Source organism: Thamnophis elegans, chromosome 9, assembly GCF_009769535.1.
Source record: "Thamnophis elegans isolate rThaEle1 chromosome 9, rThaEle1.pri, whole genome shotgun sequence".
Taxonomy (NCBI): Eukaryota; Metazoa; Chordata; class Lepidosauria; order Squamata; family Colubridae; genus Thamnophis; species Thamnophis elegans.
In genome coordinates this window covers 11,209,659-11,235,611 of record NC_045549.1, presented here as the reverse complement: position 1 = coordinate 11,235,611, position 25,953 = coordinate 11,209,659, and the positions used below count along the sequence as shown (strand labels likewise).

Sequence of the window (25,953 nt, the reverse complement as noted above, 5' to 3'; positions counted from 1 at the left end):
TAAAGGAATCCCTGCAGTTGTTAAGCTAAACCCTGTTGTTAAGTGAATCGGGCTTCCCCTAGGACACTGCTTGTCAGAAGGTTGCAAAAGGTAATCACAACACCCTGGATCTGGGGAACTGGGAGTGGCATCAGCAGGAGGCTCCGCCCACCTGCCCGGACGCTTCTGCGCATGGGCAGAAGCGTTGCACGTGCAAGCGAAGGAACCAGTAGGGGGAAAAAATGGAAACCCACGACTGATATGTCCGTGGAGATGCTGCAACAGACATAAGTGTGAAAAATGGTCATAAGTAACTTCGAACACTAAATAAACTATTATAAGTGGACCAGCTGTACTGTGGAAATGGAGATATGCTCATTTACATTGTTCGAGTTCCTTTTAAAATAAAACAGTCCTAGTGCCTTTAAATGCGCTGTGAAACTCACAATAGTAAAAGTTATGTGGTCAAACATAACCTTGAAAGTTTTATTGCCTACTTCCTCTCAGATTCTGTTAGTATTTGGGTTTTAACCAACATCACACTTTATTCACCTATGCATTATATATAGTCTGTCCCATAAAGCAGCTTATGGTAAAACCAAGGGACAAAAAAATAAATTAACCAATAAAGTGATTTCAGCAGCCTCAAATATAATAATCTGAATGCTTTCCCTTCTTAGCAACTTGGGTGCTTTTAGAAGTCTGTATATTTCAGAAATACATGGGCCAGAGCCATGTGTGAGAATAAGTGATTCATACTTTATATGATGGCCCAAAGACCACCTTATCATTAAGTGATATTGTAATTAATTTGGGAGAAAGGCCTTCTGGAAAATATTACCGTTTGCTCAATTATGTTGAATATGCCATTCTGTATGGAGAATTTACCTAGAAATGAATAAAAATAGCCCTGTGTTTCTTATCTCACGTTTTGCGTGTTTCAAATATTCTGTTCTACAGAAAAGCGGTGGATGTTAATTTGCTAGGCTGTTTTTATGGTGTAATTGTTGTTTTAATCATCTAAAGGCTAAGATTTTCATCGATATATATATATATAAAGTGGGACAGGATGATAGGGACAAATCTTTTATTTTTGTTGGCTCTTGGTAACTCTCTGTAGGAAGTTAGCACCCACCTCTCCCTTAGAAAAATGAAATATCCTTGGAAATATTAAAAAGGCAGAATATTATATTTCCCTGGAGAAACATGTTTTTAGGCAGGAAAGAGACACCCTCTTAATAGGCACCACCTTTGTCAATGGGCCATTAAAAAGCCTGAGCTAGTCTACTCTACATAACAAAGGTAAGATTAGCCATCTTTCACAGCAGCCTCCATGTTTCCAGTGTCTTTTCCCCCACTTGGAAATGAACCCACAAGGACATTTCTTCCAATATGTCTGAATCAGTTCCTGCAGTTCTCTTGACAACTTTTTCAGAAGCGGTTTGCCTCCTTCTTGGGCTCAGAGGTCTGACTGGCCCTTGAGCTTTATGCCTAAGACGGGACTAGAATTCACAGCCTCCTGGTTTCTAGCATGTTGCCTTAATCATTACATAATTCTAAATGATTCTGTGTAGGAAATGTTACAACATTATCTCAAGTGCAGTTGTTAAGTTAGTAACATAATTGTTAACTAAAATCTAGCTTGGCCATTGGCTTTTCTTCTTAGGGAGCTGCAAAAGAGGATCACATAGTTAAATCTGTTTATATGTTGTGAAAGGAGAGCATTTCCGCAAAGTCTACTTACTAGCAGTTCAATTTCACAACATATTAAGAACTGCAGTTAATCACTTAACAAATGTGACACTACACATTGGCACTACCAATAGAAGGATGGGATAGAATAAGAAATTGGATTGGATAGGATAGGATTAGGACAGGACAGGACAGATGGAATGGAATGGAATGGAATGCGATAGGATAGGATAGGATAGGGCAGGGCAGGGCAGGGCAGGGCAGGGCAGGACAGGACAGGACAGAACAAAACAGAACAGATGGAATGGAATGCGATGGGATGGGATGGGACGGGACGGGACACAACAGAACAGATGGAATGGAATGCAATAGGATATGATAGGACAGGACAAAACAGAACAGATGGAATGGAATGGAATGCAATAAGATAGGATGGGATAGGACAGGACAGAACAGAACAGATGGAATGGAATGTGATAGGACAGGACAGAACAGAACAGAACAGATGGAATGGAATGCAATAGGATAGGATGGGATGGGATGGGACAGGACAGAACAGAACAGATAGAATGAGATGATAGGATAGGATAGGATAGGATAGGATAGGATAGGATAGGATAGGATAGGATAGGATAGGATAGGATAGGAAAGGATAGGATAGGATAGGATAGGATAGGACAGGACAAAACAGAACAGATGGAATGGAATGGAATGCGATAGGATAGGATAGGATAGGATAGGATAGGAAAGAGTAGAGTAGAGTAGAGTAGAATAGAATAGAATAGAATAGAATAGAATAGAGGGATATTGGAGCAGTGGTGGGTTGCAGGTGGTATGCCCTGGTACAGGCGTACCGGTGCCTACTGGGAGCACTGGGTACTGTTCCAGTACAGTGTTCCCGAGAGTCCAACCGCCTGCCTTACATGTATTTGAGCTCTTCGGAACTTCCGTGCACAGAGCATACGGTGCCTGCATGACACTCCGCCGAGCAGCTGGAGCATTGCGGAGGTGTTGCGGAGCCTCGCAGGAGGTAAGGACACATGCGCGTACTGCGCATGTGTGCACATGTGCTGCGCACGTTCATGTGGTGGATACCGGAGCCCGTTGGACCGTACTGGTTGCGACGGGATCCGGAACCCACCACTGCATTGAAGGTCTTCTAGTTTAACTCCCTGTTCGGGTAGGAAACACTATCCCATTTCAGACAAATGGTTATCCAACATCTTCTTAAAAACTTACAACAACTGGAGGCAAGTTGTTCCACTGATCAATTTTTCTAACTGTCAGGAAATTTCTTCTTAGTTCTAGGTTGTTTCTCTCCTTGATTAGTTTCCATCCATTCAAGAAGAAAACCTATTTTGTCTAGCCCCATGAAGGGTCTGTGCTGCTTGAAATATAGCTGATAAGACACTCTGCAGATATTAAATGAAGGTTCCCCTCCCTTAAGATTACTTTAAGAGAGCTAATTTCTAGAAACTTAGAGAGAGCATGGGAAGGATTGCATGGATGAGAATCCTCAAGGGGAAAATAACTCAAGAAGCTTGGGAAATTTTGAAAAGTGAGATTATAAAAGCCCAGTCTACAAATTTGAGTGACATTCCTACGCATGTCCAAAATTTAGGTGGTAACGTGAGACATTTGTTGTGAGTTTTGCCATATTGTCGCATTTGCTAAGTGAATCATCGCAGTTCTGTGAGACTGAACTGCCAGTAAGTAGACATGACGGAAATGCTCTCATTTTGCAAGATATAAACAGATTTAATCAAAGTTTCCATTGGAAAAAATGTAAGACGGCTGCAGTGTCCCGTCCTCATGTGATCCCCTTTTGCAACTTTCTGAGAATCAAAGCCAATGGCAAGCCAGATTCACTTAACAATCATGTTATTAACTTAACAACTTCAATAATTCACTTAACAAATGTGGCAAAAAAGGTTGTAAAATGGGGCAAAACTCACTTAACAAATATCTCATTTAGCAACATACATTTTGGGCTCAATTGTGGTCATAGGTTGAGGACTATCAGCTTAGTAGAGTCACTGCCAGAACCCATCCCTGATCCATACTGTATTTAAAGGGGAGAAACAAGAATGGGATAGGAATAGGAATAGGAATAGGAATAAGAATAGGAATAGGAATAGGAATAGAATGAATAGAATAGGAATGAATAGAATAGAATAGAATAGAATAGAATAGAATAGGATAGGATAGAATAGGATAGGATATGAATAGAATAAAACAGAATAAAATAGAATGGGATATGAATAGAATAGAATAGAATAGAATAGAATAGAATAGCAAATAAAGGACAATGTTTGTAGTCCAGGGTTGAAATGAGGGGTCCTTGGTGCTCTCTGAGCTTGCTTATTTTCATGCAGACATTTCGTTACCCTACCTAGGTAACATCATCAGTGTGGTAAGGAGGGCTGTTTGCTGTCAGTTTATATGCTGGTGGGTTGCCTGTCTGTGTGGGTGGGAGCAGTCTTAGAGATTCTTGGGTTGGGCTGTTTATTGATGGCTCTGGCAGTTTCTTGATTGGGGAAGTGTTTACTTGATGGTTGGTCTGAAGTTCACCTTGGAGTTAATCTACTCTATCCTGAACTGGGTGCTGATTGCTGGTGGAGAAGTGCTGGAGTCTATTTGATCTCTTTTGGGATGGTTGATGGATTCCTTTGCATAGTCTATAGATGTTGATAATGTCTATGTGTCTGTTGATGGCTGATTTGTCAGAGTGAATTTCTAGAAATTCCCTGATGTTTTTCTGGATTTGGCCTGGTCGAGGATGGTCACATATTGCAAGCAGCACAGACCCTTCATGGCCATAGATAAACTAGGTTTTCTTCTTGAATGGATGGAAACTAATTAAAGGAATAAACAATCTAGAACTAAGAAGAAATTTCCCGACAGTTAGGAACAATCAACCAGTGGAATGGCTTGCCTTCAGAAGTTGTGGGTGCTCCATCAATGGAGGCATTTAAGAAGAGATTGGACAACCATTGGTCTGAAATGGGATAGGGTTTCTTGCTTGAGCAGGGGGTTCGACTAGAGGATCTCCATGGTCCCTTTCAACTGTTCTGTTCTGCTCTACTCTACCTAACCTACTCTACTGTATTGATAGTCGTCAACCTATGACCACAATAGAGCCCCAAATTTATGTTGCTAAATGAGACATTTGTTAAATGAGTTTTGCCCCATTTTACAATCTTCCTTGCCACCCTTGTTAAGTTAATCACTGCAGTTGTTAAGTCAATAACATAGTTGTTGTTAGTAACATGATTATTTACTGAATCTGGCTTCCTCATTCGCTCAGATTCTTAGAAATTTGCAAAAGGGGATCACATGAGGACAGGACACTGCAGCTGTCTTGAATTTTTCCAATTGAAACTTTAATTAAATCTATGTATATGTTGCGAAATGAGAGTGTTTCTGCCATGTCCACTTACTGGCAGTTCAGTTTCGCAACATATTTTTAAGAACTGCAGTTAATCACCCAACAAATGTGACAATTAGCACTACCAATAGAAGGATAGGATAGAATAAGAAATTGGATTGGATAGGATAGGATTAGGACAGGACAGGACAGATGGAATGGAATGGAATGCGATAGGATAGGATAGGATAGGATAGGGCAGGGCAGGGCAGGGCAGGGCAGGGCAGGGCAGGGCAGGGCAGGGCAGGGCAGGGCAGGGCACGGCAGAGCAGGGCAGGGCAGGGCAGGACAGGACAGAACAAAACAGAACAAAACAGAACAGATGGAATAGAATGCAATGGGATAGGATGGGATGCGATGGGATGGGATGGGACGGGATGGGACGGGACGGGACAGAACAGAACAGATGGAATGGAATGCGATAGGATAGGGCAGGACAGAACAAAACAGAACAGATGGAATGGAATGGAATGGAATGCAATAGGATGGGATGGGATGGGATGGGATGGGATGGGATGGGATGGGATAGGACGGGACAGGACAGGACAGAACAGAACAGAACAGATGGAATGGAATGTGATAGGATAGGACAGGACAGAACAGAACAGAACAGAACGGATGGAATGGAATGCAATAGGATAGGATGGGATGGGATGGGACAGGACAGAACAGAACAGATGGAATGAGATGATAGGATAGGATAGAATAGGATAGGATAGGACAGGACAGGATAGGACAAAACAGAACAGATGGAATGGAATGGAATGCGATAGGATAGGATAGGATAGGAAAGAATAGAGTAGAGTAGAGTAGAGTAGAATAGAATAGAATAAAGGGATATTGGAGCAGTGGTGGGTTGCAGGTGGTATGCCCCGGTACAGGCGTACCGGTGCCTACCGGGAGCACTGGGTACCGTTCCAGTACAGTGTTCCTGTCCCCCCCGCCTGCCTTACATGTATTTGAGCTCTTCGGAACTTCCGTGCACAGAACGTACGGCACCTGCGTGACACTCCGCCAAGTAGCTGGAGTGTTGCGGAGGCGTTGCAGAGCATTGCAGGAGGTAAGGACACATGCAGGTGGTGGGCACGTGTGCGCATGTGGTGCGCACATTCATGTGGTGGATACCAGGCCCCCTTGCACCGTACTGGTTGTGACGGGATCCGGAACCCACCACTGCATTGAAGGTCTTCTAGTCTAACTCCCTGTTCAGGTAGCAAACTCTATCCCATTTCAGACAAATGGTTATCCAACATCTTCTTAAAAACTTATAACAACTGGAGGCAAGTTGTTCCACTGATCAATTTTTCTAACTGTCAGAAAATTTATTCTTAGTTCTAAGTTGCTCCTCTCCTTGATTAGTTTCCATCCATTCAAGAAGAAAACCTAGTTTGTCTAGCCCCATGAAGGGTCTGTGCTGCTTGCAATATAACTGATAAGACACTCTGCAGATATTAAATGAAGGTTCCCCTCCCTTAAGATTACTTTAAAAGAGCTAATTTCAATAAACTTGGAGAGAGCATGGGAAGGATTCCATGGATGAGAATCCTCAAGGGGAAAATAACTCAAGAAGCTTGGGAAATTTTGAAAAGTGAGATTATAAAAGCCCAGTCTACAAATTGAGGAAGTGGCAAGAAAGTGACAAGCGTCAGGGAGAAAACAGGACTACTTAAAATAGTTTTGGTGTCTTTACACAAAGGGGAAAAAAACAGTTCAACCCAGTGGTGGGTTTCCGTTTTTTTTTTACAACTGGTTTGTACGCAGTCGTACGCGTGACATTTCTACGCATGTCCAAAATTTAGGTGATAATGTGAGACATTTGTTGTGAGTTTTGCCATATTGTCACATTTGATAAGTGAATCATCACAGTTTTTAAGTATGTGAAACTGAACTGCCAGTAAGTAGACTTGGCGGAAATGCTCTTATTTCGCAAGATATAAACAAATTTAATCAAAGTGTCAATTGGAAAAAATTTAAGACAGCTGCAGTGTCCCGTCCTCATGTGATCCCCTTTTGCGACTTTTCTGAGACTCAAAGCCAATGGCAAAGTCAGATTCACTTAACAAACATGTTATTAACTTAACAACTGCAGTGATTCACTTAACAAATGTGGCAAGAAAGGTCGTAAAATGGGGCAAAACTCACTTAGCAAATATCTCATTTAGCAACATACATTTTGGGCTCAATTGTGGTCATAGGTTGAGGACTATCAATAGAGTAGAGCAGAGTAGAACAGAACAGAACAAAACAGTTGAAAGGGACCATGGAGGTCTTCTAGTCCAACCCCATCATTTCTCTGATTAGTTTCCATCCATTCAAGAAGAAAACCTAGTTTATCTATGGCCATGAAGGGTCTGTGCTTCTTGCAATAGGTGACCATCCTCAACCAGGCCAAATCCAGAAAAACATCAGGGAATTTCTAGAAATTCACTCTGACAAATCAGCCATCAACAAACACATAGACATTATCAACATCTATAGACTATGCAAAGGAATCCATCAACCAGCCCAAAAGAGATCAAAAAGACTCCAGCACTTCTCCACCAGCAATCAGCACCCAGATCAGCATAGAGTAGATTAACTCCAAGGTGAACTTCAGACCAACCATCAAGTAAACACTTCCCCAATCAAGAAACTGCCAGAGCCATCAATAAACAGCCCAACCCAAGAATCTCTAAGACTGCTCCCACCCACACAGACAGGCAACCCACCAGCATATAAACTGACAGCAAACAGCCCTCCTTACCACACTGATGATGTTACCTAGGTAGGGTAACGAAATGTCTGCATGAAAATAAGCAAGCTCAGAGAGCACCAAGGACCCCTCATTTCAACCCTGGACTACAAACATTCTCCTTTATTTGCTATTCTATTCTATTCTATTCATATCCCATTCTATTTTATTCTGTTTTATTCTATTCATATCCCCTTCATTCTATTCTATTCATATCCCATTCTATTCTATTCATTCTATTCCTATTCCTATTCCATTCTTGTTTCTCCCCTTTAAATACAGTATGGATCAGGGGGCGCGCCATGCGCATGTGCAGAACCAAAAAATAAGATGGACGCAGAGGACCAGTTTGGGAGCGTGGCAGGCCTGTGTTGCTGCTGGTTCCAGCAGCAGCAACCAGGCCACCAAACCACAACTGGTTCAGCTGAACCAGTCTGAACCGGTAGGAACCTACCACTAGCATGGATACTTAAATAGGCAACATGGATATTCAATACATAAAAATAAGGATTTCAAATCTTGGGCACGGGGAGGATATAAGGATGGGGATTAGATGTGAAACACTTAATTTATCTTAGTCACTTCTTAGCTTTCCTCTGCAAAAATGATCATTTTTATATTTGTGTTACTTTAGGAAACCACTCTTATTCCCCCCCCCCCCAAAAAAATTAAAAAATAAGGACTCAGATTCTGTAATATAATACAGAATGTCACAAGAGGCTCTTTCAACAACCAGATTAGATTCAGGGAGATTTAAAAAATCAGAATACTTTATTAACTTAGAATAAATGCAAAAGCAAAAGCAGAAAGATTTCAAAGAAAGCAAGATTTCAAACCTTTTGTTCCCCTTCTTCTTTCCTTCCTCTTTTGGCTTCTCTTTGCCGAGCTGTAATGAATTGCCCACTCAGTTCTTCTTTGTGCCTCTAATAGCAACAATGGGGTGCCGGGGGGGGAGGGGCTGTGCACAGCCTCCATGCAACCCATTTTGGCCTCCAGAGTGCTCCAGGTGGCCATCCTTGACTCAGAAGGTTATAAAAGGTGCAATATTTTAGCTTTCAGGCTGGAAGGATTCTGCCACTATAGCCCAGGGGTGAAATTCAGCAGGTTCTGACAGGTTCTGGAGAACCAGCAAATACCAACTCTGAATGGCCCCAAAGTGGGGTGGAATTGGAGATTATGGAGTATCCTTCCCCTGCCATGCCCACCAAGCCACCCCCACAGAACCGGTAGTAAAAAAAAATTGAATTTCACCACTGCTATAGCCTATGTCAACAATGTATAGTTCTAGTATTCTTATGGAGTCATTTTCCTGATCTGGTCTCTCTCTCTCTCTCATGAGGTGATCAAGTAAGCTTTAAAAAACAAATTTACAGAAATGTAGGTCTATTTTTACAAGTGTATAAAACAATGTGTGTGGAGGTGTGGTCCCGTGTCACACACACCCGGCCACTCCCAGCCTCCCCCCAACCCTCCGAGGTCATACACAACCCTGATGTGAAATTGTGTTTGACATCCCTGATCTAGAACCAGTGGTGGGATTCAGCCAGTTCGCACCTATTTGGGAGAACTGGTTAGTAACTTTCTAAGCAGTTCAGAGAACCGGTTATTGGAAGAAATCTCATTTTGTTTTTTTCTACTTTACAGGGCTAATCCTTAATGAAGGCAGGAAGGAAACATTCTGGTGATGTTTCTAGCCTAATCTTTATTGTCCTGCATACACAAACTGCCTCTCCAGTTAACCCTCATTACATTGTAACCGCTAAGGCGAAGCGCCCATTGACCTGAGTGATGTTGAATTGGCCACGCCCATATGGTCACATGACCACTGAGCCCCACCTACCCAGCTGGTCATTAGGGCAAAGAACCAGTTGTTAAATTATTTGAATCCCACCACTGTCTAGAACAGCGGTTCTCAACCTTAATTGTTAGGAACAATTAATCAGTGGAACAACTTGCCTCCCGAAATTGGGAATGCTTCAACACGGGAAGTTTTTAAGAAGAGATTGGACAACCATTGGTCTGAAATGGGATAAGGTTTCTTGCTTGAGCAGGGGGTTGGACTAGAAGATCTCCATGGTCCCTTTTCAACTGTTCTGTTCTGCTCTACTCTACCTAACCTACTCTACTCTATTGATAGTCGTCAACCTATGACCACAATAGAGCCCCAAATTTATGTTGCTAAATGAGACATTTGTTAAATGAGTTTTGCCCCATTTTACAATCTTCCTTGCCACCCTTGTTAAGTTAATCACTGCAGTTGTTAAGATAATAACATAGTTGTTGTTAGTAACATGATTATTTACTGAATCTGGCTTCCTCATTCGCTCAGATTCTTAGAAATTTGCAAAAGGGGATCACATGAGGACAGGACACTGCAGCTGTCTTGAATTTTTCCAATTGAAACCTTAATTAAATCTATGTATATGTTGCGAAATGAGAGTGTTTCTGCCATGTCCACTTACTGGCAGTTCAGTTTCGCAACATATTTTTAAGAACTGCAGTTAATCACTCAACAAATGTGACAATTAGCACTACCAATAGAAGGATAGGATAGGATAGGATAGGATAGGATAGGATAGAAGAAAGGGACTATGGAGATCTTCTAGTCCAACCCCCTGTCCAGGCAGGAAACTATCCCATTTCAGACATATGGCTATCCAACATCTTTATAAAGACTTCCAGTGTTGGAGCATTCACAACTTCTGGAGGCAAGTTGTTCCACTGATTAATTTTTCTAACTGTCAGAAAATTTCTCCTCAGTTCTAAGTTGCTTCTCTCCTTGATTAGTTTCCATCCATTCAAGAAGAAAACCTTCCTGCCTTCCTTACCATATTAGCCTGTAAAGTGGAAAAAAACAAAATGAGATTTCTTCCAACAACTGGTTCTCTGAACTGCTTAGAAAGTTAACAACCGGTTCTCCCGCATAGCTGAATCACACCACTGGTTCTAGATCAGGGCTGTCAAACTCAATTTCATTGAGGACCATATCAGGGTTGTGTTTGACCTCTGAGGACCGGGGGGGGGGGCGCTGGGTGTGGCCAAGATGGGCATGGATGGGGTGGGCATGACACGGGACCACACCTCCACACACATGGTATTTTTATACATTATAAAAATAGGCGTACATTTCTGTGATTTTGTCTTTTTAATGCTTACTTGATCTACTTGATCTACTTGATCACCTTATGAGAGAGACCAGATCAAAAAACTGACTCCATAAGAAGACTAAAACTACGGTGTTTTCCCCAAAATAAGACAGGGTTTTATTTTCTTTTTACCCCCGAAATAAGTGCTTGGCCTTATTTTCGGGGAGGTCTTATTATTTTTGAGGTACAGGAGGCAGCAAACGTGGTCACCTCATGGCTGCTTCTGTGTTGCAATATTTTCAGGGGAGGGCTTATTTTAGCACATGCGCTCAAAAGCCCAATTGGGCTTATTATCTGGGGAGGTCTTATTTTCGAGGAAACCAGGTATTAATTGTTGACATTGGCTATAGTAGCAGAATCCTACAACCCTAAAAGGTTAAATATTTTAAATTCCTCCCTTTTATAACCTGAGTCAAGGCTGGCCTCCTGGGGCACTCTGGAGGCCCCATTTTGGGCCTGGTTGGTTGTCTGGAGGGCCGCTTGGAAAACTCTGGAACCAAAATGGGTTGCTTGGAGGCTGGGCACAGCACCCCCACACCCCATTTTTGCTAGCAGAAGCATTTTGCTCTTTGCAGGCCCTTTGAGTTTGACACCCCTGTTCTAGATCAAGGACCATCTGTGATCAGAGGTGTTGGAAGAGTCAGAAATAGTGGGGGATCTACTGTTTGACCCCTGGAACCTGAAACGGAAAACAGGCAGAAATATCAGCATTGTTTTTAAAGACGGGACAAGGAAGAATCGATTTACAGATAATTTTCTAAGCATTTCCAATTCATCACATCTCTTGATTTCATCAGAACCAATTTTTGTTTCTCCTCCTACAATATTCATATGTGTTTTTTTTCCCTGAGGGTTTGTTTTTTTTTTGGAAACAAAAAAGGCCCATTTGGCTGAAACAAAAAATTACTTCCTCATTTTGAAAAATATCAAAGGAAATGGTTTAGTAACTTCATTTCCCTTCAGTGCTAAACCTCAAAAGCAGAAAGAATCCAGTGGGCAGAGTTTATTACAGCTCGGCAAAGAGAAGCCAGAAGAGGAAGAAAAGAAAAAGCGGGGGGAAAAAAAGGTTTGAAAATCTTGCCTTCTTTGACATCTTTCTGGCTTTGCTTTTGCATTTATTCTAAGTTGATAAAGTTTTCCGAGTTTTTAAATCTCCCTGGATCTGGTTGTTGAAAGACCATCTTGTGAGTAAGTAAATCTTTATTACGGTCAAAGACCAGCAATATACATTAATTTTTACAATATGTCAGATTGTTCGGGTCACTCCCTGCTTTACCTAGGTGCAACGCTTTTAAGCATAGGAGTAAATACAATGGTCCAAAGATTGTTAAAGATATGTCCAGACAATTGTTACCAGATGACAACTATACTGCTGTAGCCAATTTTTGTCTTATGGACATTGCAGCCACGCAGAACTTTGCCACTGCATACGTGGTAACCGGGTTAGTGTCCTGAAGGAGAAAGCCTAGATAAAAATTGTCTGCCCTCCCTGGCAATCTCTCTAATAAGGGGAGAATATGTGCAGACCTACAAGCTCTGTATAGCTCGCAGTGTAATAAAACATGTGAATTATCTTCCACTTCTCCTTTACCACATATACAAACCCGTTCTGCAATAGGTGTTCTCTTATACCTGCCCTGGAGGAGTGCTGAAGGGAGAATGTTAAATCTGGCTCTGCAGAAAGCTATTCTTTGTTTTGGGAAGATCAGGTCGTTTGGATATCTTGCCAATTCGCACACACCCTGTTTGATTCTGTCCCTCCTGTGGACCATCTTGTGAAATTCTGTATTACATTGCAGCATCTGAGTCCTTGTTTTTTAAATTTGGGGGGAAAATAAGGGTGGATTCCTAAAGTAATACAAATATAAAGATGATCATTTTTGTAGAGGAAAGCTAAGAAGTGACTAAGATAAATTAAGTGTTTCACGTATAATTCCCATCCTTATATCCTCCCAATGCCTAAGTTTTGAAATCCTTATTTTTATTTATGGAATATTTATGGAATATTCATGCTGCCATGTAATTATCCATACATTATTGCATTTAAAGGGGAGAAACAAGAATGGAATAGGAATAGGAATAGGAATAGAAATAGAAATAGAAATAGAAATAAATAGAAATAGAAATAGAAATAGAAATAGAAATAGAATAGAATAGAAAATAAAGGAGAATGCTTGTAGTCCAGGGTTGAAATGAGGGGTCCTTGGTGCTCTCTAAGCTTGCTTATTTTCATGCAGACATTTCGTTACCCTAACTAGGTAACATCATCAGTGTGGTAATGGGGGGCTGTTTGCTGTCAGTTTATATGCTGGTGGGTTGCCTGTCTGTGTGGGTGGGAGCAGTCTTAGAGATTCTTGGGTTGGGTTGTTTATTGATGGCTCTGGCAGTTTTTTGATTGGGAAAGTGTTTACTTGATGGTTGGTCTGAAGTTCACCTTGGAGTTAATCTACTCTATGCTGATCTGGGTGCTGATTGCTGGTGGAGAAGTGCTGGAGTCTTTTTGATCTCTTTTGGGATGGTTGATGGATTCCTTTGCATAGTCTATAGATGTTGATAATGTTTATGTGTCTGTTGATGGCTGATTTGTCAGAGTGAATTTCTAGAAATTCCCTGATGTTTTTCTGGATTTGGCCTGGTCGAGGATGGTCACCTATTGCAAGCAGCACAGACCCTTCATGGCCATAGATAAACTAGGTTTTCTTCTTGAATGGATGGAAACTAATTAAGGGAATAAACAATCTAGAACTAAGAAGAAATTTCCTGATAGTTAGGAACAATTAATCAGTGGAACAACTTGCCCCCCGAAATTGGGAATGCTTCAACACGGGAAGTTTTTAAGAAGAGATTGGACAACCATTGGTCTGAAATGGGATAGGGTTTCTTGCTTGAGCAGGGGGTTGGACTAGAAGATCTCCATGGTCCCTTTTCAACTGTTTTGTACTGTTCTGTTCTGCTCTACTCTACCTAGCCTACTCTTGGCTTTGCCATTGGTTTTGCTTTTTAGAAGGTTGCAAAAGAGGATCACATGAGCTCAGGATGCTGCAGTTGTCTCAATTTTTTCCCAATTGAAATTATGGTTAGATTTGTATGTATGTTTCGAAATGAGAGCATTTTCACCATCTCTACTTACTGGCAGTTTAATTTCACAAGATATACTTAGGAAATGCAGTTATTTACTTAACAAGTGTGATAATTAGCACTACCAATAGAAGGATAGGATAAGATTAGAACAGAATAGAACAGAACAGAACAGATGGAACGAGATGGTTCCACCACAAAACCGCGGAGGACAAAATCGCGCTCGACGAAAGCGTGATCGAAAAATGTAAAAATAAAGCGAAAACCTTACCCTAACCCCCCCAAACCTAACCCTAAACCTAACCCTAAACCTAACCCTTAACCTAACCCTAAATCTAACCCTAAACCTAACCGTTAACGTAACGCTAAACCTAACGCTAACCCTTAACCTAACGCTAAACGTAACCCTAACGCTCTAACCCTAACCCTAACCCTAACCCTAACCCTTACCTTTATGTGAATCGGCTTGCTTTAATTTTAATTTTATTTCAATTTTTAATTTTTTTCGTCGCGCTGTGATGACATCACATGTGCGCTTTCGTCGAGCGCGATTTTGTCCTCCGCGGTTTTGACGGGTCACGGAACGAGATATGAATGGAATAGAATGGAATAGAGCAGAATAGATGAAACGGGATATGACTAAAATAGTATAGAACAGATGGATGGAATAGAATAGAGCAGAATAGATGGAACGAGATATAAATGGAATGGAATGGAATAGAACAGAACAGAAGAAAGGGACCACGGAGATCTTGTAGTCCTACCTCGTCGCGCAGGAAACTCTATCCCATTTCAGACCAATGGCTATCCAACATCTTACTAAAAACTTCCAGTGTTGAAGAACTCACAACTTCTGGAGGCAAGTTTTTCTACTGATTAATTTTTCTAACTGTCAGGAAATTTATCCTCAGTTCTAGGTTGCTTCTTTCCTTGATTAGTTTCCATCCATTCAAGAAGACAACCTAGTTTGTCTAGCCCCATGAAGGGTCTGTGCTGCTTGCAATATACCTGATAAGACACTCTGCAGATATTAAATGAAGCTTCCCTCCCTTACAGTTGTCCCTGCAAGAGAGCTAATTTCAATAAACTTAGAGAGAGCATGGAAAGGATTCCATGGATGAGAATCCTCAAGGGGAAAATAACTCAAGAAGCTTGGGAAATTTTGAAAAGTGAGATTATAAAAGCCCAGTCTATAAATTGAGAAAGTGTTAAGGAAGTGACAAGCATCAGGGAGAAAGCAGATCTACTTAAATCGTTTTTGGTTTCTTTACACCAAGGGAAAAATAAAATAGTTCAACCCAGTGGTGGGTTTCCATTTTGTTTACTACCGATTTTCTCGATCTGGGCCAAACCGGCAGAAACCCACCTCTGGTTCAGCCTATCAAAAACAGCACCACAAAATACAGATTAGGGACACTTTAAAATAGGGAAGAAAATGGTAAATGAACACCTGTTTTCCCTAGACGAGTTCAAATCACCAGGACCAGATGGATTACTCCCCAAACTTCTAAAGGAACTGATAGACATGATCTCAGAACCATTGAACTATACCTTTCAAAGATCCTGGAGCACCAGGGAACTACCAGAACACTGGAAAAGAGCTGATAGAGTTCCCATTTTCAAAAAAGGGAAAAAAATCAGATCCTGGAAACTACAGCTCTATCAGCCTGACCTCAATTCCTGGGAAGATTCTGAAAAAAGATATCAAGTAATCAATCAGCGAATACTTCGAGGCAAACAAAGTCATAACCAAAAGCCAACATGGGTTTGTCAAAAACAGATCATGCCAGACAAATCTTATTGCATTCTTTGACAAAGTGACAACATTGGTGGACCAGAGAAATTTTGTGGATATAATTTACTTGGACTTCAGTAACGCATTTGATAAAGTAGGCCACAACCTACGTGGTAAGAATAAAAAAATGTGGGTAAGGTATCATTACCACCAGATCTATTTATGACTGGCTGACCAAATGCACACAACCTGTAGTCCTCAATGGAACTGCATCTACTTGGAGGGACGTATACAGCGGATAACTCAAGGCTCTGTTTTTAGGCCCAGTACTAGGGTGACCAGACGTCCTGCATTTGGCGGGACAGGCACGCCTTTTCATAATTTTTCCCGCGTCCCGGGCCGTTCTTAAAAAAAACTGCTTTATTTTGGCGCTCGCAGCTCCCTCGCTCCCCCGCCCATCAGCTGCTAGCTCGCTCGCTCGTTCCGTTCTATCTACACTAAAAATCTAAGCCAGCCCAGCCTGCCGCTCACTGATTGGCCTGGACTCCAGCCAATCAGTGAGCTGGCTGGGATGGAAAACCTTAAGCACGCAGTTTTCCATCCCAGCCAGCTCACTGATTGGCTGGAGTCCACTTAGCTTACTGCGCGAGTCTCCATTTCATTTCGTCTTTTGCTTGCTGCAGCTTAACTGGTGAGTTACGGTACTGGTGGGAATCGGGAGGCGCTGAGAGGAGGAGACGGCCCTCCTCTCCTTCTCCCCCTTTGCAGAGTTTCCCTGTGTCTCCCAGGTCATGCCCGTCCCCTCTCAAAAGGATTCGGCTCGGCCACCGCTTCCTCCTCTTCTTCCCTATCTGCGGTTCCGATTGCAGTTGCAAGGAGTGGGAAGGAGAGGAAGGAAGGAGGGAGGGGGGAAGGAAAAGAAGAAGGGAGGGGGAGGAGAAGATGGAAGGAGAAAAGATAGAAGGAAGGAGAAAGAATGGAAGGAGAAGGAGGAAGATGGAAGAAGAAAGGAAGAAAAAGAAGAAGGGAGGGAGAAAAGAGGGAAGGAGGTAGGAAGAAAAGGGGTCGCCCGAGCTCTGATGTCGGCGAAAGAAAAGTCCTTTCCTTCGCCTGAATCACGCCCAAGCTCTGATGCGGGCACCAGTGGGGTGCGCGCAGGGAGAAGAGAGATTCCTCCCAGCACACACACCACTGACTAAAGAACTTTCAGTGGGATGCGTGCAGGGATGAATCTCCTGTCCTCCCAGCTCCCTTTCGCCCGCAGCAGAGATCGGGCGGGCCAGAGAAAGCACTTTAATCAGTGGGATGCATGCAGGAAGGAGAGGACTGCTGTGGATTCGCCCACTTAGACGTCGAGGTTGCTGCGTGCTTAGCTGTGGCCGTATCTCCTCGTTTTTCCCCCTCCCTCTTACATGCCCCCTTGGTGCAGCGGGCTAACGCCGGCGAAAGGAGTGGGGTGGACTACATGGCACAACTGGGTAAATTATAAACAACAGATTTCTATCCTATTTAATTTTTAATGGTATCAAATTTAGCTATAAAGTGGCTTTACCTACTTTTTTTCCCTGGGCCTGCTAAATTCTGGTCCCTGGTGATACAATGAGTTAAATGCATTCTGGCCTGGATTTCCTATTGTGCAATTTGTGTCATGGACTTAATCATTTTAAATTCCATAAAATGCCAGTACACATCCTTTCTGCCAAGAGATCAGAAAAAACAATGCTCGAATCTTCTGGTATTTAAATGATTTATAGTGTTGTTTAGATATATAATTTGGATTACATTTGAAAGCTATGCAGTTCTTCTTTCTTTTTTGGTTTTAGAAAAGGATAATTCCCTTTTTTTAGCCAGGCTTTTTGAATTAGATTAACACCAGTTTTTAAGTAGATTTCAATTTTAAAAAAATCTGCTAGCTGCTTTGAATACCTTGAAGATGAAAAGATGGCGTACAAAACTTAAATAATAAAAAAAAAATTGTACATTCATTTTGAAAAATAAATGCAATACTTGATTAATTTCATATCTTTATTTAAAATAGTTTTGGCATGGCATATGATTTTATTGACTCAGTTGGAAATGATGTGGATGTTGTATCTGATTCTGAGGTATATATATTCTTAAGTAACCTAACATATAGCATTTAGTGACCAAAGTTACAATGGCATTGAAAAAAGTGACTGATGACCATTTTTCACACTTAGCGACGGTTGCGACCATTTTTCACACTTAGCGACCGTTGCGATCATTTTTCACACTTAGCGACCTTTGCAGCATCCTCATGGTCGCGTGATCAAAATTTTGTTTGGCAACAGATTCGTATTTATGCTGGTTTCAGTGTCCTGGGGTGACCTTTTGACAAAATATAAAATTTTTAATCAAGCCCCCCCCCCTCCCCGGTCAATGGTGTCCCTCTTTACCAATCTGAAAATCTGGTCACCTTAACTAAGGGTGAAAAGTAAAAAAAAAATTGCCACTGGTTCTCTGGGTGTGACTTGGTGGGTGGGGCTTGGCGGGGGAGTCATGGGACTGGATGGGCGTGGCCAACTTTTAAAAAACGTTACAACATTTTTTACTACCTATTCGCCTGAACTGGGAGTAAAAAATGCTTTAAGAAGTGGCGAAAAAAGGCTCAGCTGTGCCGTGCGATCGTGGGAACCTTCCTTTTCACTTTTTAAAGCATTTTTTTTTACTACTGGTTCAGGTGAATAGATAGTAAAAAAATTATTTAAAAAGTGGAGAAAAACGTCCCCATGATCGCACAGCACAACTGATTGTCATGGAACCTTTTCCCTCCCACTTTTTAAAGCATTTTTTTCCTGCCGGCTGGGGCGAATAGGCAGGGGAAAAAATGCTTTAAAAGGGGGGGGGGAATGCTTCCAACAATTGCATGAACCGGTGTGAACCGGTAGCATTTTACTCCTGCTTTCTACCAAGCTTGTACATTAATCTCTGCTCTTTTTGACTCTCTTCTTTCTTTTTCTTAGAAAATTGTCCACCATGAATATTCAGCCACCAATTGTCACTCAGCCACAGATGGCCCAGCCGAACAGAAATTATTGGCAAACGGAGTTATGTGACTGCTTTAGCGATTGTGAAGTCTGTAAGTAAGCAGACCAATAACTGAAAGTGGGGTTTTGGAAGGCTTCTTGGGAAGAATGGGCTGAATATCCTTCCAGACTGGATAGGTTGCAGAATTAAATTATTCTTTATGATTTGAGCAATGGAGGCTTAATTATTGAACAGCCCCCTGGATTGGAATTAGGATGGCAGGATATAAAGGGAGACACAGCTTCTATACTATTAAAAGTTGTGTATGGAACTTTAAAGTTCTACATGAAGGAGATGACCAGGCTAAGCCTGTGGGTGGGGTGAAACGCACCATAAGTTTGGAATCGTTATGCTCCCACAGGAGATTTAAATCCAGTCCCCCATGAATTTTGTTTTAGCACCTTTCTGCCTTGACCATTAGTAGATCAGATTCTGGTACAAAGCATGACATAAACTCTATTCTGGCACCTGGTTTTCTGCGCCTGATGCTGCACACCTGAAGAATTATGCTAAATGGTTTTTTAAAGAAAGCAATAGGATGTTCTCTTAATGTTTTCAATTTTAATGTTCATAATGAGGGGTCCTTGCTGCTTTGGGAGTTTGGTTGTTGTCTTGTACGTGTTTCATTACCAAGGTAGGGAATATCATAAATGCTAGGACAGCATCCATGCTAGTAATACAAGATGTTAGTTACTTGGGTAATGAAATATCTGCAAGAAAACAACCAAGTTCAGAGATCACCAAGGACACAACAGCTCCGATGTGAGTTACAAACATTTTCTTCTATTGGTAATTGTTAGGCACAATCAATCCACGTGTGAAAAATTCAATTAGCTATTTTATTACACAGGCCTCTAAAACAGGAAGATTCTTAGACAGGCGATTTGCACTGGTGAGACTAGATAAGGTTAAGCAACATTCAGGGAAGATCAGACTTCATTCTCTTATGCCCATGTAAGGATTCCAGATTAGTTCCCTGTTTGATTCCACTCCCTGGCTCAGCCAGTCTCTCTCCGACAGTAATTTCCTTAATTCTATTTCATAATAGTTAGGAACATCAGTATACAGAAAAATACAATGGAGTGTGCTTTTAATTTAACGTGGTGTGTACATTAGTTTTTTCAGCCCTCCCCACTGCTAGGTGATGCCTTAACTAGCATTTGCATTCACAATGTTGATGTTGCACAAATAGCATATTTTGCGCCTGGCCAAAATATTTCTACAGTGTTGTTTTTTCCCCCTCATCTCTATAGGTCTCTGTGGATTTTTCTGCTACCCTTGTTTGGGATGCCGAGTTGCTTCAGATATGGATGAATGTTGTTTGTGTGGTCCAACTGTGCCTATGCGATCTGTCTATAGGACAAAATACAATATCCCTGTAAGTAGATTACTTCTTTACTTTACTTTACTTACTTTTTTACTTTACTTTACTTTACTTTACTTTACTTTACTTTTTACTTTTTACTTTTTACTTTTTACTACTTTTTACTTTTTACTTTTTACTTTTTACTTTTTACTTTTACTTTTTACTTTTTACTTTAATTTTTACTTCTTTTTACTTTTTTTTACTTTTTACTTTTTACTTTTTACTTTACTTTACTTTACTTTACTTTTTACTTTACTTTACTTTACTTTATACTTTACTTTACTACTTTACTTTACTTTATACTTTACTTTACTACTTTACTTTACTTACTTTACTTTACTTTACTTACTTTTTACTTTTTACTTTTTACTACTTTTTACTTTTTACTTTTTACTTTTTTTACTTTTTACTTCTTTTTACTTTTTTTTACTTTTTACTTCTTTTTACTTCTTTTTACTTTTTACTTTACTTTACTTTACTTTTTACTTTACTTTACTTTACTTTACTTTACTTTTTACTTTTTTACTTTTTTACTTTACTTTTTACTTTACTTTACTTTTTACTTTACTTTACTACTTTACTTTACTTTACTTTACTTTTTACTTTACTACTTTACTTTACTTTATACTTTACTTTACTTTTTACTTTTTACTTTTTACTTTTCTTTTTACTTTTTACTTTTTACTTTTTACTTTTTTACTTTTTTACTTTTTTACTTTTTTACTTTTTTACTTTTTTACTTTTTTACTTTTTTACTTTTTTACTTCTTTTTTACTTTTTTACTTTTTTACTTTTTTACTTTTTTACTTTTTTACTTTTTTACTACTTTTTTACTTTTTTACTTTTTTACTTTTTTACTTTTTTACTTCTTTTTTACTTCTTTTTTACTTTTTTACTTTTTTACTTTTTTACTACTTTTTACTTTTTACTTTTTACTTTTTACTTTTACTTTTTACTTTTTACTTTTTTAATTTTTACTTCTTTTTACTTTTTTTACTTTTTACTTTTTACTTTTTACTTTACTTTACTTTACTTTTTACTTTACTTTACTTTATACTTTACTACTTTACTTTACTTTACTTTATACTTTACTTTACTACTTTACTTTACTTACTTTACTTTACTTTACTTACTTTTTACTTTTTACTTTTTACTTTTTACTTTTTTTACTTTTTACTTCTTTTTACTTTTTTTACTTTTTACTTCTTTTTACTTTTTACTTTACTTTACTCTTTACTTTACTTTACTTTACTTTTTACTTTTTTACTTTTTTACTTTACTTTACTTTACTTTTTACTTTACTTTACTTTACTTTTTACTTTACTTTACTACTTTACTTTACTTTACTTTTTACTTTACTACTTTACTTTACTTTACTTTACTTTACTTTACTTTACTTTTTACTTTACTATACTTTACTTTACTTTTTACTTTACCTAAGACTAGGCAAACTTCAGGTTTATAAATGCTAGTTAAAACCCCACCGAAAAACCACACTAGAATATTAAGAAATACTTGTGAAATTGGAGAGAAATACCAGAAACAGACTGGGGCAACCAATTTGCTGGAGGATAACTTGCCATGGCCAACTCGCCAAGGGAAAATTCAACAACTCAATCTAATTATTTAAGATATATTTTAAAAATTATTTTAAATTTGGTTATTCACATTTCATTTTGCCCCTCCTTTGGCATCCTTTCTCCAGTGATTCTAGCAATAGCAATAGCAGTTAGACTTATATACCACTTCATAGGGCTTTCAGACCTCTCTAAGCGGTTTACAGAGTCAGCATATCGCCCCCACAGTCTGGGTCCCCATGTCACCCACCTCGGAAGGATGGAAGGCTGAGTCAACCTTGAGCCGGTGAGATTAGAACCGCTGAACTGCAGATAACAGTCAGCTGAAGTGGTCTGCAGTACTGCACCCTAACCACTGCGCCACCTCGGCTCTATTCCATCACTTCTTCAATATCAGGGTAATTCTTGTCCTATGGCAAATTATCCTTGGTGAGTTGACCACAGCGAGTTGTCCTGCAGTGTGTTGGCCTGGGCATGTTGGATGTGACAAGGTGTCCTAGACCTGCGAGAGCCGAGGTGGCGCAGTGGTTAAATGCAGCACTGCAGGCTACTTCAGCTGACTGCAGTTCTGCAGTTTGGCTGTTCAAATCTCACCGGCTCAAGGTTGACTCAGCCTTCCATCCTTCCGTGGTGGGTGACATGAGGACCCAGACTGTGGGGGCGATATGCTGACTCTGTAAACCGCTTAGAGAGGGCTGAAAGCCCTATGAAGCGATATATAAGTCTAACTGCTATTGCTATTGCTACCTGCTCAGAAAGACACCGCATACACAATCCAGAAATTTGTGAGAAAATAAAAACCTGACCTGGGATGTGAACAGATAATTCTTTCATTTGTTATCTGCAGCAGTCCATAAAATCTTTCAGAATTATAGTTATGAAAATGGCACTTGTTCTATGCCAAACGTAACTATCACACCAACCTGGCCCAGTACCTGTTCCAAGTCCCATGGATTAAGGTTTGTCATCTGCGGGACCATGAAAAAAAGACCTCCTTGGTGGGCCTGAGGACTACAAATAGAAATGGAGCTGATCATGTGGTTAATTTGATTGTGTTGCTGCTGCCACTGGCGATGGGTAAAGTGGATCTTTTAAAAATAGGCTTTCATAATGTAATGGATGTCTATTGTTAAGTGAGAAATCCGCTAAGTGGGTTTTGCCCCATTTTACAACCTTTCTGGCCACAGCGGGTTAAGTGAATCACTGCAGTTGTCACAAAAAGGGATCACATGACCCCTAACCGTCATAAATACGAACCGGTTGCCAAGCATCTGAATTTTGATTCGGGGGATACGACAAAAGGTGGCAATTTTGAAAAACGATCATAAAAGTCACATTTTCAGTGCCATTGTAACTCTGAAGCGAACAGCTAATTCTTTCATTTGGTATCTACAGCAGACCATAATCTTGCAGAATTAGAGGAATGAAAATAAAAATGACACTTTCATGTCAAACATAACTATCACATCTCCCTGGCCCATAAGGATGAGAAGGCAGTATATATGTTACAAGTCCCAGGGATTAAAGATTGTAACCTGTGGGACCATGCCCGCCTGCTCTGCTGCTTTGAAACTTTGAACGGTCACTAAATAAACTATTGTAAGTCAAGGACTGCTTCCATCCAAGAGAGTTAGCTTTTCATGATTCCATATCTGTACGTCATGGTTTTACTAAGTCGGCATTACTATTACTATTAATCTTCTCATTGTTCCTATCAACCATCTCCTCCCACTTATGACTGTATGGCTTGGTTACTTGTATCCTTGCGATTTATATTGATTGTTTCCTAGTATGATTTGATTGCTTATTTGTAACCTATGACTATCATTAAGCGTTGTACCTTATGATTCGTGATGAATGTATCTTTCCTTTTTATGTACACTGAGACCATAAGCACCAAAGACCAATTCCTTCTGTGTCCAAATTACACTTGGCCAATAAAGATTTCTATTCTATTTTATTCATATCCCATTCTATTCTATTCATTCCCATTCCATCTATTCTATTTTATTCTATTCTATTCTATTCATATCCCATTCCATCTATTCTATTCTATTCTATTCATATCCCATTCTATTCTATTCATTCCCATTCCAGCTATTCTATATTATTCTATTCTATTCATATCCCATTCCATCTATTCTATTTTATTCTATTCATATCCCATTCCATCTATTCTCTTCTTCTATTCTATTCTATTCATATCTCATTCCATCTATTCTATTCTATTTATATCCCATTCCATCTATTCTCTTCTTCTATTCTATTCTATTCATATCCCATTCCATCTATTCTCTTCTTCTATTCTATTCTATTCAATTCATATCTCATTCCATCTATTCTATTCTATTCATATCCCATTCTATTCTATTCTATTCATATCCCATTCTATTCATATCCCATTCTATTCTATTCATTCCCATTCCATCTATTCTATATTATTCTATTCTATTCATATCCCATTCCATCTATTCTATTTTATTCTATTAATATCCCATTCCATCTATTCTATTCTATTCATATCTATTCTATTCTATTTAATTCATATCCCATTCCATCTATTCTATTCTATTTTATTCATATTCTATTCTATTCTATTCATATTTCATTCATTCTATTCTACTCATATCCCATTCTATTCTATTCCTATCCCATTCATTCTATTCTACTTATATCCCATTCTATTCTATTCATATCCCATTCTATTCTATTCATATCCCATTCTATTCTATTCTATTCATATCCCATTCTATTCTATTCTATTGAAAAGGTTATTGATTCATTGGGTTTCTTTTCTTTTCAACAGGGATCCATCTGTGAGGATTTCTGCATTGTGGGGTGTTGCCCCCTTTGTTCCCTCTGCCAAATCCAGAGAGATATCAAACTGAGGAAAGCAATGGGGACGTTCTAGAAGACTTCATCCCAAGCTTCTTTACATTTCTCCTTTTTTCCATGAGAATTCTGAGAAGTAAGATGCAGTAGAGTAGTTTGTAGGAAGTACTATTATTTAGAGGCGCTCTTGCTTTATAATCTAAGCATATTCTTAATTAAATTTTAGCGCCGATTCAGAGCTCAAAATCCAGTCACACAAAAACTTGGTCTTGTTTATCTTGTCTTTGCTTGTTCTCCCTATTACTTTTAAAATGGAAAACAAAACATTTTGGTTGCAGCTGCTATTAAATAATTAAGAATAAAAAAAAATAAAAACCCTACTAGACTTTGAAGATTTATTGGCGGATATACCATTCTGCCTTTCCTGTTTTAGGGCTACTAAACCAATAGGGGGGAAAAATATGGAAACCCACCACTGATGGAGATGCTGCAACAGACATAAGTGTGAAATATGGTCATAAGTGACTTCGAACACTCACCAAATAAACTATTATAAGTCGACCAGCTGTACTGAAGAAATGGAGGCATGCTCATTTAGATTGTGTTCCTTTTTAAAAAAAACTGTCCTAGTGCCTTTAAATGCGCTGTGAAACTCACAATAGTAAAGGTTTTGTGGTCAAACATAGCCCTGAAAGCTTTATTGGCTACTTCCTCTCAGATCCTGTTAGTATTTGGTTTCTAACCAACATTATACTGTATTCACCGATGCATTATAGTCTGTCCCGTAAAGCAGCTTATGGTAAAACCAAAGGACAAAAATAAATTATCAGTAACCTCAAATATAATAATCTGAATGCTTTCCCTTCTTAGCAACTTGAGTGCTTTAGAAGTCTGCCTATTTCAGAAATACATAGGCCAGAGCCATGTGTGAGAATAAGTGGTTCATACTTTATATGTTAAGTGATATTGTAATTAATTTGGGAGAAAGGCAGTCTGGAAAATATTACTGTTTGTTCAATTATACTGAATATCCCATTCCGTATGTAGAATTTACCTAGAAATTAATAAAAACAATAAAAACAGTCTTGTGTTTCTTATCTCACGTTTTGATTGTTTCTAATATTATTCTGTTCTAGGGGAAAGCAGTCAGTGTTAATTTGCTAGGCTGTTTTTATGGTGTGGTGGTTACTTTATTAATCTATTAATCTAAAGGCGAAGAGTTTCATTGGTATAAATCAAGTGGGACAGGATGATTGGGACAAATCTTTTATTTTTGTACTGGAATTCCGCAAATAACATCAATGGATACTAATGTCACTCTTAGCAATTGTCCTGGTTTCCA

General features: G+C 39.6%; 1 protein-coding gene across 3 annotated transcripts; it reads left to right on the top strand.

Annotated features, from left to right (window-relative positions):
• Positions 1-11,889: 11,889 nt before the first annotated feature.
• On the top strand, positions 11,890-25,708 carry LOC116512854 (placenta-specific gene 8 protein-like). 3 transcript variants are annotated; one of them, XM_032223514.1, is made up of 4 exons: positions 11,890-12,041; positions 18,773-18,888; positions 20,090-20,214; positions 24,586-25,708. In XM_032223514.1, exons 2-4 carry the CDS (start codon positions 18,786-18,788, stop codon positions 24,688-24,690), a joined length of 333 nt encoding a protein of 110 aa, XP_032079405.1. In that variant the 5' UTR covers positions 11,890-12,041; positions 18,773-18,785; the 3' UTR covers positions 24,691-25,708. The 3 variants fall into 3 exon arrangements, with proteins under 3 accessions (XP_032079405.1, XP_032079406.1, XP_032079407.1); XM_032223515.1 differs by lacking the exon at positions 11,890-12,041 and adding an exon at positions 12,064-12,163; XM_032223516.1 differs by lacking the exon at positions 11,890-12,041 and adding an exon at positions 16,459-16,479.
• The last annotated feature ends 245 nt before the right edge of the window (positions 25,709-25,953 follow it).

Excerpts from the sequence above, each read along its gene's own strand:
- LOC116512854 (XM_032223514.1), top strand. The coding sequence starts at position 18,786 with ATGAATATTCAGCCACCAATTGTCACTCAGCCACAGATGGCCCAGCCG. Across the intron at positions 18,889-20,089 it reads CTTTAGCGATTGTGAAGTCT|GTCTCTGTGGATTTTTCTGC; the intron begins GTAAGTAAGCAG and ends TCATCTCTATAG. Across the intron at positions 20,215-24,585 it reads GGACAAAATACAATATCCCT|GGATCCATCTGTGAGGATTT; the intron begins GTAAGTAGATTA and ends TCTTTTCAACAG.